The 13,820-nt window shown below is 41.3% G+C and overlaps 1 protein-coding gene across 1 annotated transcript in view; it reads right to left on the bottom strand.

The window, feature by feature from the left end:
• LOC140476338 (E3 ubiquitin-protein ligase pellino homolog 2) overlaps positions 1-13,820 on the bottom strand; it is a 235,231-nt gene that overhangs the window by 42,625 nt on the left and 178,786 nt on the right. The window contains exon 4 of the mRNA XM_072568786.1: positions 11,863-11,964. Coding sequence (XP_072424887.1) covers positions 11,863-11,964 — 102 coding nt within the window. The remainder of the gene's footprint in view (positions 1-11,862; positions 11,965-13,820) is intronic.

Below are 13,820 nucleotides of genomic sequence, written 5' to 3'. Positions count from 1 at the left end.
AATGTTAAAATTCAATTAGTTTTCTAATGGCTTAAGTAAGTGATAAATTTGATTCTTATAGTTCTACCTAGGACTGAATAATTTTTAAACAGAACACTCCGCTCCTTTCCCCATTGAGATGGAAATTGGGAATCAAATAATTTTCTGATATCATGATCCTGTCACTGATGCAATCATGCATGCCCACTATAATTTTCCACCTCAGAGTTATGGCAGGGATGGAGGTTAGGCCACAGTCTCCTGAAGCAGGGGGGAGGTGGAGGGATACTGAGATGACTGGGTTTGAAGTTCTGTTCCATTCAGTCAGAGATGTACATCACGGAAACAGACCCTTCAGTTCAACTCATCCATGCCAACGATCTCAACCCAATCTGGGCCCAACTGCCAGCACCTGGTCCATACCCTCCAAACCCCTCCTATTCATATACCCATGCAGATATCTTTTAAATGTTGCAATTGTACCAGCCTCCACCACTTTCTCGGGTAGCTCTATCCATACACTTACCACCCTCTGTATGAAAACGTTGCCCCTTTGGTCTCTCTTATATCTTTCCCCTCTCACCCTAAACCTATGCTCTCTAGTTCTGGACTCCCCCCGCCTCAGGGAAAAAACTTTGTCTATTTATTCTATCCAAGCCCCTCATGATTTTATAAACCTCTAAGGTCACCCCTTACCCTCTGACCCTCCAGGGAAAACAGCACTAGCCTATTTAACCTCTCTCTATTGCTCAAATCCTCCAACCCTGGCAACATCCTTGTAAATCCTTTCTGAATCCTTTCAAGTTTCACAACAACCTTCTGATAGGAAGGAGACCAGAATTGCATGCAATATTACAACAGTGGCTTAAACTATGTCCAGTTTAGCTGCAACATGACCTCGCAACTCCTGTACTCAATACCCTGACCAATAAAAGAATGCATATCAAATGCCTTCTTCACTATCCCATCCACCTGTGACTCCACTTTCAAGGAGCTATGAACATGCATTCCAAGGTCTCTTTGTTCAGCAACACTCCCTAGGACCTTACCATTAAGTGTATAAGTCCTGCTAAGATTTGCTTTCCCAAAATGCAGCACTTCACATTTATCTAAATTAAACTCCATCTGCCACTTCTCAGCCCATTGGCCCATCTGATCAAGATCCTGTTGTAATCTGAGATAACCTTCTTCACTCTCCACTACTCCTCCAATTTTGGTGTCATCTGCAAACTTACTAACTGTACCTCTTATGGTCACATCCAAATCATTTATATGAATGACAAAAAGTAGCGGACCCAGCACTAATCCTTATGGCACTCTACTGGTCACAGGCTCCAGTCTGAAAAACAACCCTCCACCATCACCCTCTGTCTTCTACCTTTGAGCCAGTTCTGTATCCAAATGGCTAGTTATCCCTGTATTCCATGAGATCTAACCTTGCTAACCAGTTTCCCACAGGATTCCCTTCAACAATTTGCCCACCACCGACATCAGGCTCACTGGTCTATAGTTCCCTGGCTTTTCCTTATCATCTTTCTTAAACAGTGGCACCACATTAGCCAACCTCCAGTCTTCTGGCACATAACCTGTGACTATCAATGATACAAATATCTCAGCAAGAGGACCCAGCAATCACTTCTCTAGCTTCCCACAGAGTTTTAGGGTACACCTGATCAGGTCCTGAGGATCTATTCACTTTTATGCATTTCAAGACATCCAGCACTTCCTTCTCTGTAATATGGACATTTTGCATGATGTCAGCATTTATTTCCCTACATTCTATATCTTGCATGTCCTTTTCCACAGTAAATATTGATGCAAAATACTCGTTTAGTATCTCTCCCATCTCCTGCGCTCCACACAAAGGCCGCCTTGCTGATCTTTGAGGGGCCCTATTCTCTCCCTAGTTACCCTTTTGTCCTTAATGTATTTGTAAAATCCCTTTTGATTCTCCTTAATTCTATTTGCCAAAGCTATCTCATGTCCTCCTGATTTCCCTCTTAAGTATACTCTTACTGCCTTTATATTCTTCTAAGGATTCACTCGATTGATCCTGTCTCTACCTGACATATGCTTCCTTTTTAACCAAAACCTCAATTTCTTTAGTCATTCAGCATTCCCTACACCTACCAGCCTTTCCTTTCACCCTAACAGGAATATACTTTCTCTGGACTCACGTTATCTCATTTCTGAAGGCTCCCGATTTTCCAGCCATCCCTTTACCCGCAAACATCGGCAGCCAATCAGCTTTTGAAAGTTCTTGTCTAATACCATCAAAATTGGCTGAAATAATAATCCCGATCTAATACTGAGTGAGGTCCCTTTATCTCCACAATCTTCATACCACGCCTCACCTCCATTCCCTCCATGTCCCTCATGGTCCTTCACATCCATTCCACCATAACCTTTCACTAGCCCATATCCACTCACTCAGTATCCATCTTATAGACAACTCTTGAACCCCACACATTAGGAAATCTTTGAGATGCCCACGAGATTGTTATGACAAACACTAATTCAAAAATCAGTTCAGAATAAATAATCCTCTTAAGTAGTTAGAAAACTGTCAAGATAAATAACTATTTTGACTAAATTGAATGTGTGTGTGGAGTTTGGAGCTTAGACAAGGATAATTAAAAGGATTCCATTGGAAAACCTCAAGAGCTGAAAATATTCCAAGTATCTGCTGCTCTTGTCTTTCTAGACATAAGTGATTTTGTGTTTGGAAGGTGTGTCTATGAAGTTGTAGCGAGCTTCTGCAGTGCATCATGTATATAGAACACATTACTGTACAGTGGTGGAGGCAATGAATGTTTGTGGATATGGCAAGGTGGCCTCTTTGTCCTGGATGCTGCCAAGCTTCTTGAGTGTTAACGGAGTTGCACTCATCCAAGCAAGTGGGGAATATTCCATCACACTGCTTACTTGTGCCTTGCAGATGACAGGCAAGCTTTGAGGAATCCAGGGGTACATCTCTGATCTACTCTTGTAACCACTGTATTTATATAGTGAGTCCAGTTAAGTTTCTGGTCAATGATAACCCCAAGATGTTGAAAGTGAAGGATTTTATTAAGGAAACAGCAATGATTGTTGAGGCAGTAGTTAGATAATTGAAAATTGTCATTTCCTAACAGCTGTGGAACTGTTACTTGCTGTTGTCAACCCAAGCCTGGATAGTGTCCAGATCTAGGTGCATTTTGACATGGACTGCTTCAGGGGAGTTGTGAATCGTGCTGGACAATGCACAATCATCAGCAAATATCCTGATTTCTGATGGAGAGAAGGTCAAAGATGAAGCAGTTGAAGATGATTGGGCCCAAGACACTACCCTGAGGGACTCTTGTAAGAGATGTCCTTGAGCTGAGGTGACTGACCTCTAACAACCACAACTAGCTACCTCAGTGCCAGATATAACTCCAAACAGCAGACTTTGCCTCCTGATACCCACTGATTCCAGTTTTGCTAGGGCTCCTTGATGCCACACTCGGATGAATGCGGTCTTGATGTCAATGGCTAACATTTGCACCTTACCATTGGAATTTAATGCTTTTGTACAGATTTGTACCAAAGCTGTAATGAAGTCAGGAGCTGAATGGCCCTGGCGGAATCAAACTGGGTGTCACTTATCAGGTTATTGCTGAGCAGGTGCTGCTCAATAGCACCATTGATGCCACTTTCCATTACTTTTCTGATAATTGAAAGTAGACTGATGAGACAGTAATTGGCTGGGTTAGATTTGTCCTTCTTTTGATGTACAAGAGATACCTGGGCAATTTTTCACATCGTCAGATAGATACCAGTATTATAACAGTATTGGAACAGCTTGGCTAGGAGCGTGGCAAGTTCTGGAGCACAAGTCTTTGGTCCTATTGCTGAAATGAGGGCCACTGGCCTTTGCAGTAATCAGTGCCTCCGACTGTTTCTTGAAAAATGAATCAAATTAGGTGAAGACTGGCATTTGTGATGCTGGGGACCACTGGAGGAAGGTCATGCTGGATCATCTACTTGGCATTTCTGGCTGAAGATTACTGCAGTTGCTTCATACTTATCTTTTGAACTCAGACATTGGGTTCTTCTATCATTGAGGATGGAGATATTTGTGGATCATACTCTTCTACTGAGTTATTTAATTCAAGACTAGATGGCAGAGGACTATAGAGCTTAGACCTATCTGTTGGTTGTGGGATCACTTAGCTCTGTCTATCACTTGCTGCTTATGCTATTTGGTACACAAGCAGTCCTGTTCGGTATTTCATTGGTTTTACGTATTTTTTTCTATGTCTGGTGCTACTCCTGGCATGCCCTCCAGTATTCTCCATTGAACTAGGGTTGATAGTAATGGTTGAGTGGGAGACGTGCCAGGCTATGAGGTAGCAGATTGCGTCACAGCACAATTCTGCTGCTGATTGCCCACAGTATCTCACTGGATGCCCAGTTTTGAGTTTTGAGTTGCTTAATCTGTTCAAAGTCTTCCCATTTAGCATCACGCTTGTGCCATACATAATATTATTCTCAATATGAAGACGGGCCTTCACCTCTACAAGAACTGTGTGATGGTCACTCTTATTAGTACTGTCCTATCTGTAAATCCATCTGCAGCTGGCAGATTGATAAGAAGGAGGTCAAAGTCGACATGGCAAATCAAGCAGCATCTGTGTAATAGGGGAGTCGATGTTTCAGGTTGGAATCTTTCATCAGGTGAGGTCAAATGTGTTAGTTTGTTGGTTCCCTCATTACCAGCCACAGATCCAGTCTTGCAGCTATAACCTTTAGGAACCAACCAGCTCAATCAATCTTGCTACTGCTGAGGTACTTTTGGCGCTGGACACTGAAATCCCCATATTTTGCACCACTTCTGTCCTCAGTGCTTTATCCAAGTGCTGCTCCACATGGAGGAGTATTGATTCATCAACAAGGGAGGATGTACGTGGTAAGTTACAGGAAATTTCCTTGCCCATATTTAACCCAAGTCATGAGACTTCATGGGATAGAAGTCAATATTGAGGATACCCAGAGCAACTTCCTCCTGAGTGCTGTAACCTCTGCTGCGTTTGCCTTGCTGGTAGTATAGGACATATCAGGGAATAGTGATGACGATATTGGGACATTTTCTGTAAGGTATGATCCCTTGAGTATCACTGTGTCAGGCTGCTGCTCGATAGTCTGAGAGACAGCTCTCCCAATTTTGGCACCAGCCTCAGGAAGTTGGTAAGGTCTTAGTAAGGTCAAGAGGACTGTTTTTTTATTGTCACTTCCGCTGCCTCGGTCAACGCCACATGGTCCACCTGGTTTCATTTCATTTCTTTGTTGAGACTTTGTTGCGACTGACACAACTGACTGGCTTGCAAGTGCACTTCAGAGGGAAGTTAAGAGTTAACTACATTGTTGTGGGTTAAATTCAAATCCTACCAAATCTTACCCTGGCGGGATTCGAGCTCAGCTCCTTCAAGGATCAACATTAGCTGAATTTCTGGATTAATAGTCTGTGATAATATCACTAGGCCAGCGCCTCACCCCAGTCATCACTTGTTTGAACCGGGGTGAATTTTACTCTTTCTCAGGTGACAAGAATAATGATGAGCAAAATTACTTAATCAAGAGAGAGAGTCAAGAAATCAAATTCTTGCCATCCATTAGAAATTCTTGCAATTAAGACCTCATGCCTTATATTGGTGAGCTCAGAATCCTGCCAATGAGTATTGAGAAGCCTATTTGTATTTCATTAGGTGCACAACTCTTCATATTAGCATCCTCTCCACAATCAAGACTAAAATCTAATAGCGGGTAGCTGTTGTCTTGTCCGTATTCATTGCAACTTGCAGAATTGCTGTGCCAGCCATACAGTTTGTATATACAAGGAACAGCTTCATCCACAGAAGACACTTCAATAGTCAATAACCATGTTCAGCCTTGCAACTTGGTATCAACAAAGCTGCAGCCACACTCATCTTACTTGTTGTCAAGACAGCTCAGGTACAAACTGAGGATGTCAAGCACGTACATTGGAGTGGAGGGAGAATCAGGACTTGCAATTTTGTGGCAAATTGTTTTATGCTGAGGTGCCAGGCATCTTCTGTAACTTAGCTATGTTTTGGCATAGTAGGTATTAAGTTCTGAGATACAGCAAGACAGCTTCTGTAATTTAACCTGCTTGTTAGCACAAAAGGAGAGGCTGGCATCTTGTAGGAAGGGCAAGCGCTAAAGAATAAATGATTCAGTCAGTGCAAGGGACGTGTTCTTTTGTACAGCAGAGCTGCAGCATGTGTGACAGTTTATACAGTAAACACATGACATGCAATTAAAGAAAATGACACTGTGAAAGTCAAAAGGGATGAGTGATTAGTGAGGTGAGGATGGACTCCAATCAGTCAAGAGACTGATGTGAGTTCAGTCCAGGGGTTAGGTCACAGACAGTTTTCAAGGTCTCTAGCTGAGCTGAGCAGTTTTTAGTTCGGTCTGAACTGGGAAGTTCAGCAGGGAGCTGTGTGGAAACTCTGTCTTTTCTGCCCTTCCTGTAAGTATGTGTTCCATTTATACTGGGTTTTAAAAGGAGTTTGCTTATTGGGACTGTTGTGTGTATTCAGAACAGCAAAATTAAGTTTAGCTGGGTAGGTTGCATTCTGTAGGAGTTCTTTATTCTGTTCTTTGTGTTTCATTGTGTAATTTTGTGAATAACTATTTTGGCTGTTTTAAAATCTAGTAGTCAACCTAGCTATCTTACTCCAGGTGATTTGCACTGTACACTTATTGAAACAAATTGCAAAGTTAGATCTAGGGTTTTGAGTGCTCAGGCCTAGTCCACAACAGTAAGCAGCTTTTTTTTAAACCTGGGGCAGAATTTGGATTTTTTTTTTTGAGGTGCTACAAGGATTAATTGCAGTGGAAATCCACTGATTAATTATATCCAAGTGGATTCACACTTCATTGCAGGTCGAACAATCCACTTAAATTATATTTTGAAGCAAACATGAGTAGTACATTGTGACCGCTGATTGTCACCCTGAGATCTAAGCTAAAGGGGAAGAAGCAGCATGTTGTGAAACTTGAAAGGGTAAAAAAAAGACTTACAAGGATGTTGCCAGGATTGTAGGGAGAGGTTGAATAGGCTGGGGCTATTTTGCCTGGAGTGTCAGTGGCTGAGGGGTGACCTTATAGAGGTTTATAAAATCATGAAGGACATGGATAGGGTAAATAGACAAGTCTTTTTCCTGGGGTGGGGGAGTCCAAAACTAGACGGCATAGGTTTAGGATGAGAGGGGAAAAATTTAAAAGTGTCCGAAGAGGCAACATTCTCATGCAGACTGGTGCATGTATGGAAGGAGCTGCCAGAGGAAGTGGTGGAGGCTGGTACAATGACAACATTTAAAAGACATCTGGATGAGTATAAGAAGAGGAAGGCTTTAGAGGATATGGGCCAAGTATTGGCAAATGGGACTAGATTCGGTTAGGATATCTGATCGGCATGGACGAGTTGGACCAAAGGGTCTGTTTCTGTGCTGTACATTTCTATGAATCGATGAATATGTGAAGTTCTCATTGGCCAAGCCAATATATAAGTAGTGGAAGACAATACGTAATACTTGCCACATCCTCACAAAAGCAATGACAGGTCAGCAAAGACAAGAAATATGATGTGGAAAGGAATGTAGCGAGCTTACTGCCAGAAGCCTACTCCCAATGGAACACGGACACTTTAGTTGTCCACCGTGCACCTGGTAAGGTCATTTACATTGGATTTCCTTAGGGAGGATGACTATTATCTTCCAAGCAATCTTGTGTAAGGATATAAAATTCAGCTTGATTGTTAAGCTTAGGCATCCCTTTAATAACAATGTCATCTCATTGAATTTACCCTCAAAGTTTCTTCCAACTAAGCAGAAATGGCTGGTTTCAATCAATCAGCTTTTCTTAAAGCATTGCTTTTGAGAAGGAAGCATCAGAAACACGAGCTTTGGAAAGCTCAGCAATACAAAACCTCCAATGGCTGCTGCATAACTTCCAGAGGAAGAATCATCAGGGCAACATCCACCAAGGAAGTGCAAAGGTATAGTCAAACACTGCATTTATCTTCAAATGACAGAATGGTAATGACAAAGAAGAATAAGAACGTCCCAATCCATCATCTCAAACCTATGCTAGCAGTTGTACTCGGACTTGCGGTCCGAGCGGCACGGTGGCACAGTGGTTAGCACTGCTGCCTCACAGCGCCAGAGACCCGGGTTCAATTCCCGCCTCAGGCGACTGACTGTTTGGAGTTTGCACATTCTCCCAGTGTCTGCGTGGGTTTCCTCCGGGTGCTCCGGTTTCCTCCCACAGTCCAAAGATGTGCAGATCAGGTGAATTGGCCATGCTAAATTGCCCGTTGTGTTAGGTAAGGGGTAGATGTAGGGGTATGGGTGGGTTGCGCTTCGGTGGGGCGGTGTGGACTTGTTGGGCTGAAGGGCCTGTTTCCACACTGTAAGTAATCTAATCTAATCAAAGGGACTGGATAGCAATTGCGTCTCTGTGGCTATCATGGTCATAGCTAATGTCAGGGTTTTTTTTGCATTCTGCACTGGATATCCTGAGAACTGATCTGACTTCTACTTACTGCAGCATTCACAATAGACATGTGAACTGTCCAGTGAACTTGTCACAGCCCTGAATTTCAGTGTGCTCCCTTGAAAGGCAAATCCTTTCCCCACTAAGATGCATGGCCTCATCAATGATTCTGCCCTCTCACCATAAGGTTAATATAAGGCCAAACTCTGTCACCATGCCATTACATTACCTTGCACCTCAGTCTCATCCACATTAACGTACAATGATTTGCCTACCATTTCTAAAGTTAAGTTTCAAAGATGCCTGAGAGAAGAGTTTAGCGATATTCAGCAAACTAATTGTTTGATAGAGATGATAATTTCTTTGTAATTATGAAGTCTTACATTCTTAGAATGTATGAAGAGCCTCCTCAGTTGTCATCTGGCTCACACTTATGCTACTCTTGTTAGTATATTAAGAGCAGATAATAATTGTACAAGAGACAGCAAAGCAGTGCACGTACATGAACATTTTTGAAAGTATGGCTTATTTAGAATGAGGTGGCATCTAGGCCACCTATCTGCCCTCAGTATATTGTCTTCTTTCTCTCCCTCCAACTATGTTTAAACACAGACCCAAAGTCCAAACTGAGTGTAGGGAGCCTGCTCTATAGTTCATCCTGTTGCCTTGGAAGATGTGGGTAGTCATCACCAATGTACTTCAGCCGAGAGGACTCAGACCAGCTAAGATTCTCCTGCCCAAAGACTAGGCTCACTCTCCTTAATTTGAAATACTGCAGGCTTTGTGATCACAGGGAGGAGTCAGAGAGGAAGATCTCCTCTATAGTATCTTCAAAGAAGCTCCTGTGGTGCCTCCCAGTGGATGTCTGCTGGTAGAATACTGTCTCCTGACAGGAATGAGCACCTGGAGTGAGGTCAAGATGCCTTATCCCTCTCCTGCCTCACCACTGACGCTGAACATACATGATTAAAGGGAGGGGATTAAAGCTCTAAATGCATATCTGACACCACTGAGCCTTGTGCGTGACATGTATTTCCAAGGAGGCTACCATCATTTTAGTAAATCTCCTCTGAACCCTTTCCAAAGCTTCCACAACCTTCTTGTAATACGGTGACTAGAACTGTACACAATACTCCAAATGTGGCCGCACCAGAGTTTTGTACAGCTGTAGCATGATCTCATGGTTCCGAAACTCAATCCCTCTACCAATAGGTAACACACCATATGCCTTCTTAACAACCCAATCAACCTTGGTGGCAACTTTCAAGGATCTATGTACCTGAACATCAAGATCTCTCTGCTCATCTACACTACCAATAACCTAGATAGATTTCCCACCAAAGCCAAAGTCTCTCTGATAGTGCACCCTCGGAGGATTCATAAACTTCCTCATCAGAGGTATGACTGTCACAGAGTTTGAGAATGTAGTATCTTTGTTGAGGTTCCTGGAGAGCAGTTAGTGCCTGTATAAGAGAAGAGGGGTGATTAGTTGGAGAAGATAGAAAAATGCTCACACATAACAGGAATTTCTTAGTGTTGGTGGTAATTGGAGAGGAGCATAGAACAACACCGTTTACTAGGTTGGTTACCAATTATTGTCTCCTCAATACCACAAGAGCATCTGGCCTTCCCAGCACACTCAACTAATGGAGTTCACCCCAAAAGTTTATAGTAATATGTATTTGCACAATATGTCCAATAAAACTTCCAAGTGTTAACCTGCTCCACTGCTTCAAACCTAGACAGGTGACTGAGTGAAGAATTAATAAAATATCAAAGGACAGGGTACGATTGACACAATAAAATCTTAATCTCAATACTGTTCAACTTGGAGAAGCATTTGATCGACAAGATAAATTAATTTAACACATCAGAAGATTTTTCTGCATTCATAGCATTGGTCTACTTAATGGCATCTTCATCAAGCACTGCAGTTAAAACATATTTAATTTATCAAACATCATTACATTATGTGAAGTTCCCAACACCATTTACAATTACTTGCCAAAAAGCTGTCAACTCAAGAATAGGTTTTCCACATTATTCACAACACTTTTGAAATGGCGTGAATCATGCCTCTGTGAAAATTGCAGGGGATCTGAAATCACTACCTCCAAAATGGTATCACCAGTTTCACAACTGCCGTATGCACCCTATCCTGTGTCCTTAAAAAAAAAACATGATGGGAATGGACCAGGAAATCTGGAATCAGGTCCCACCCAACTTTGCCCTCCTACTTCATCTCCATCCACTCTAAGTACAGGTTTGTATCCGTTGACCAGCAAAATCCAACTAAGTTCCTCTTCCACACCATTAATTGAAGTGCAGCTATTTGGCTACTCAACTATCAACCACATATGCACATTCAGAAATGATACGTCAATGTGCTAGTCTTTTGTCTGATAATATCACTGACAATAAATCTAGCACTACAGCAATTATAACAAATTTTATTTAATGAATTTTAGATCTTTTGATGTATTAGACAATTAAAATTCAAACACTGGTCATCTTTAACATCTGGAAGTTTCACTGCTGTTTAAGTTTTCAATGTTGTTAATCTTGGAAAGACAAATGTAACAAATATATCTTTGAGAACTTTCCAAGGAAAAGACAATATGTGGGAAGTACAGATTTATCCCCTTAAATTTTCAATGTTTGGGACAATAGGTTTTCTTTGAATGTTTTACTTTAGAAGACAGGTGGAGAAGACAGATTGACGTGCAATGATCTTAGAAGGAAATCCTAGGGAAAAGACATACAAAAATTGATGGATCTGTCTCATACAGGAACCATTATCCTACAAACACATAAAAAACTAAAAAGACACAGGAATTTTAGTATGCACAATAAGTTATTTTTTGTTCCTTCTACTTATCATCTCATGAAGGTAATGGTACATGCTTGCCAGTTTGATGCAGTTCTTGGCTTAACTCAGCCTAGACAGGTTGTGCAACTCTGAGGGGCTTCGTAGATGATAGATACATTGTGCACTTCTCTTGGGAATCATGATAAGATTATTTAAAGAAGTACAAATTCTAGCTACCAGTTGCCCCCTCAAAACTAGGAATATTGATTCTAAGTGTAGTATTCCCAAACTGAAGCTCATGTGAGATTCAATAAATCAACAAACTGAATCATAAACCTATATGATTTTAATTTACTTTGTTACAAACAATATGGTGAATTATTATAATAAAGTAGTATCTTTTAAGAATCTAAACAGTACGTAGGCTTTTTTGGTTTTTAAATCAACCTGATAAGCCTGGTCATGATACACCCCTAGAGCAAGTTGAACTTGAATGGAGGCCTACTCAAATATAGAGAGTAATGAGGTCTCACCTGAAACATGTCAGTGTCCTTGTCATGAGTATACTCGACCACCACAGTTTGGTTTCTGGATAGCGTATATGAGATGCTATGTTGCCCTTTACAACTGACCGCCTATGAAGTATAAAATAGAGAAGCACATTAATACATTTCTTTAGACTTCCAACTGGCTTTTAACAGTACAATTATTGTAACAATAGTTAGCTATTTTGTATGTCAACTGCTCAAGAAAATAAAACTTAACAAAACCGCAAATTGCAATTTGCAGCATACAAAAGACAGAAAGTATCTATAACAATGTTTAGTTCTTGTCTGTCCAGATTGATTGGTCATGTTAAGGGATGCAGCCGTTGTTGGGTTTATTTAGTGCTGGTGTCTAGTGCACAGCAAGCATGTGATGCATGTGTAGTTACCAATATCAACAGGGTGGAGGTAATGTGAAAACAATAACACTAGAGGATAAGGAGAGGCTGACAAAGCTAATTTGGCTGGAGAGATGGACTGTATTTGTTTGGAAGAATGGTGATGGCTGGAGTACAACATCTCAAGTAAAACAAAAACCCTTTTATTTTAATCTTAATCTAGAATATCATAACTGAAGTTCAACACTTTACGTGATCCGGAACCAGATAACCTACAGGTAAAATAATGAATATATTATTCACAAACCTTGTATATGATTCAAAATGTCTTTTGTAGTTGTTCTTCACGATGCAGGTATCTGAAGCTATCAAACCTCTAGTAATTTCAGATTGCAGCTGAAAATTGCCACTAAAAGGTAGATTGTTTCAAAGATGACAAATTTGGGTACAAATTCTAAACAGTTTAAAAAAAGATCACGTACATAGATTTAAGTCCAGAAATCACTGAGAATCACATCTATTACTCCACAATGAAGTTACTACATCAATAACATTTTCCTTCATGCCAATGTTCTCTTTCTCTAAAAATACTTTCAATACCTCACAATGTGACAATGTGATCAAATCTTAGCCGAGACAAAAACAAACAGCAAGCTTAACAATCACTGGGAAAAGAAAGAACACCAAGACTAATTAAAATATATTCTCATCCAATGTCCACATTTACACTTCCAGCTGAAGTCACTGATTGGTAGAAAAGAGAATCCTGGCTAATTCAATTTCCCAGGAGAAAGTGAGGACTGCAGATGCTGGAGATCAGCCCCCAATGAAGGGCTTATACCCAAAACATCAATTCTCCTGCTCCTTGGAGGCTGCCTGACCTGCTGTGTTTTTCCAGCACCACACCCTGGACTAATTCAATTTCCCAGCTCCATACCAAGTTGTTGGAAAATTGAGGAGGAATGTAAAGCCCCCTTAGTACAATAGTCAATGTTAATTAACTTAACATGAAATCAAAATGAAATTTCAGCCTTTCCTGTTGTGTACTCCCCACTACACACTAATAAAACTCAAAGCGACAGATGGGATTACCTTTTACCATAAACTGGCAAAATATCAGTTTTGTTGAGTTTCATGGTAGATTTTTCTCCACAAGGCCATGTGAGATTTTTCTCTTGATCAACCCAAACTTTATTACCATGCCTCTATGGCAAGTTCATGTCCAATGCTAGTTGGATTCTCCTACTCGCATTAGTGGAGATATGCTCCATTGCCAGGATATCATAGGATCCCTGGTACCAGTGTCAACTCTACAAGATTGTTGTGGCTTGGTGAAGTACTGGCAATCCAGAGTTGCCCTGTACATTTGCAGAAATTTGTCCCGGACATGGCAGACAATGGGATATTGGCACCCTGCCATTTGATGAGGGACCTGGAGTTCTTGGTGGACAGGGACGCATTCAGTACGTCTGGGCCCTCTAGAGACAAATACTCTTGGCATTGCCTGACCAAACCTCCAAGGTCAATAGGTTCAACTGTAGGATAGACACCCTCTAAGCCAGCTACAGATCTCAGGACAGCACAGACACATTGTTGGGGTTGGGAGGT

This window comes from Chiloscyllium punctatum, chromosome 4, assembly GCF_047496795.1.
Source record: "Chiloscyllium punctatum isolate Juve2018m chromosome 4, sChiPun1.3, whole genome shotgun sequence".
In the NCBI taxonomy this organism is placed as follows: Eukaryota; Metazoa; Chordata; class Chondrichthyes; order Orectolobiformes; family Hemiscylliidae; genus Chiloscyllium; species Chiloscyllium punctatum.
Note: the sequence above shows the minus strand (reverse complement) of the source record. Positions and strands in the feature narration are given on the sequence as shown.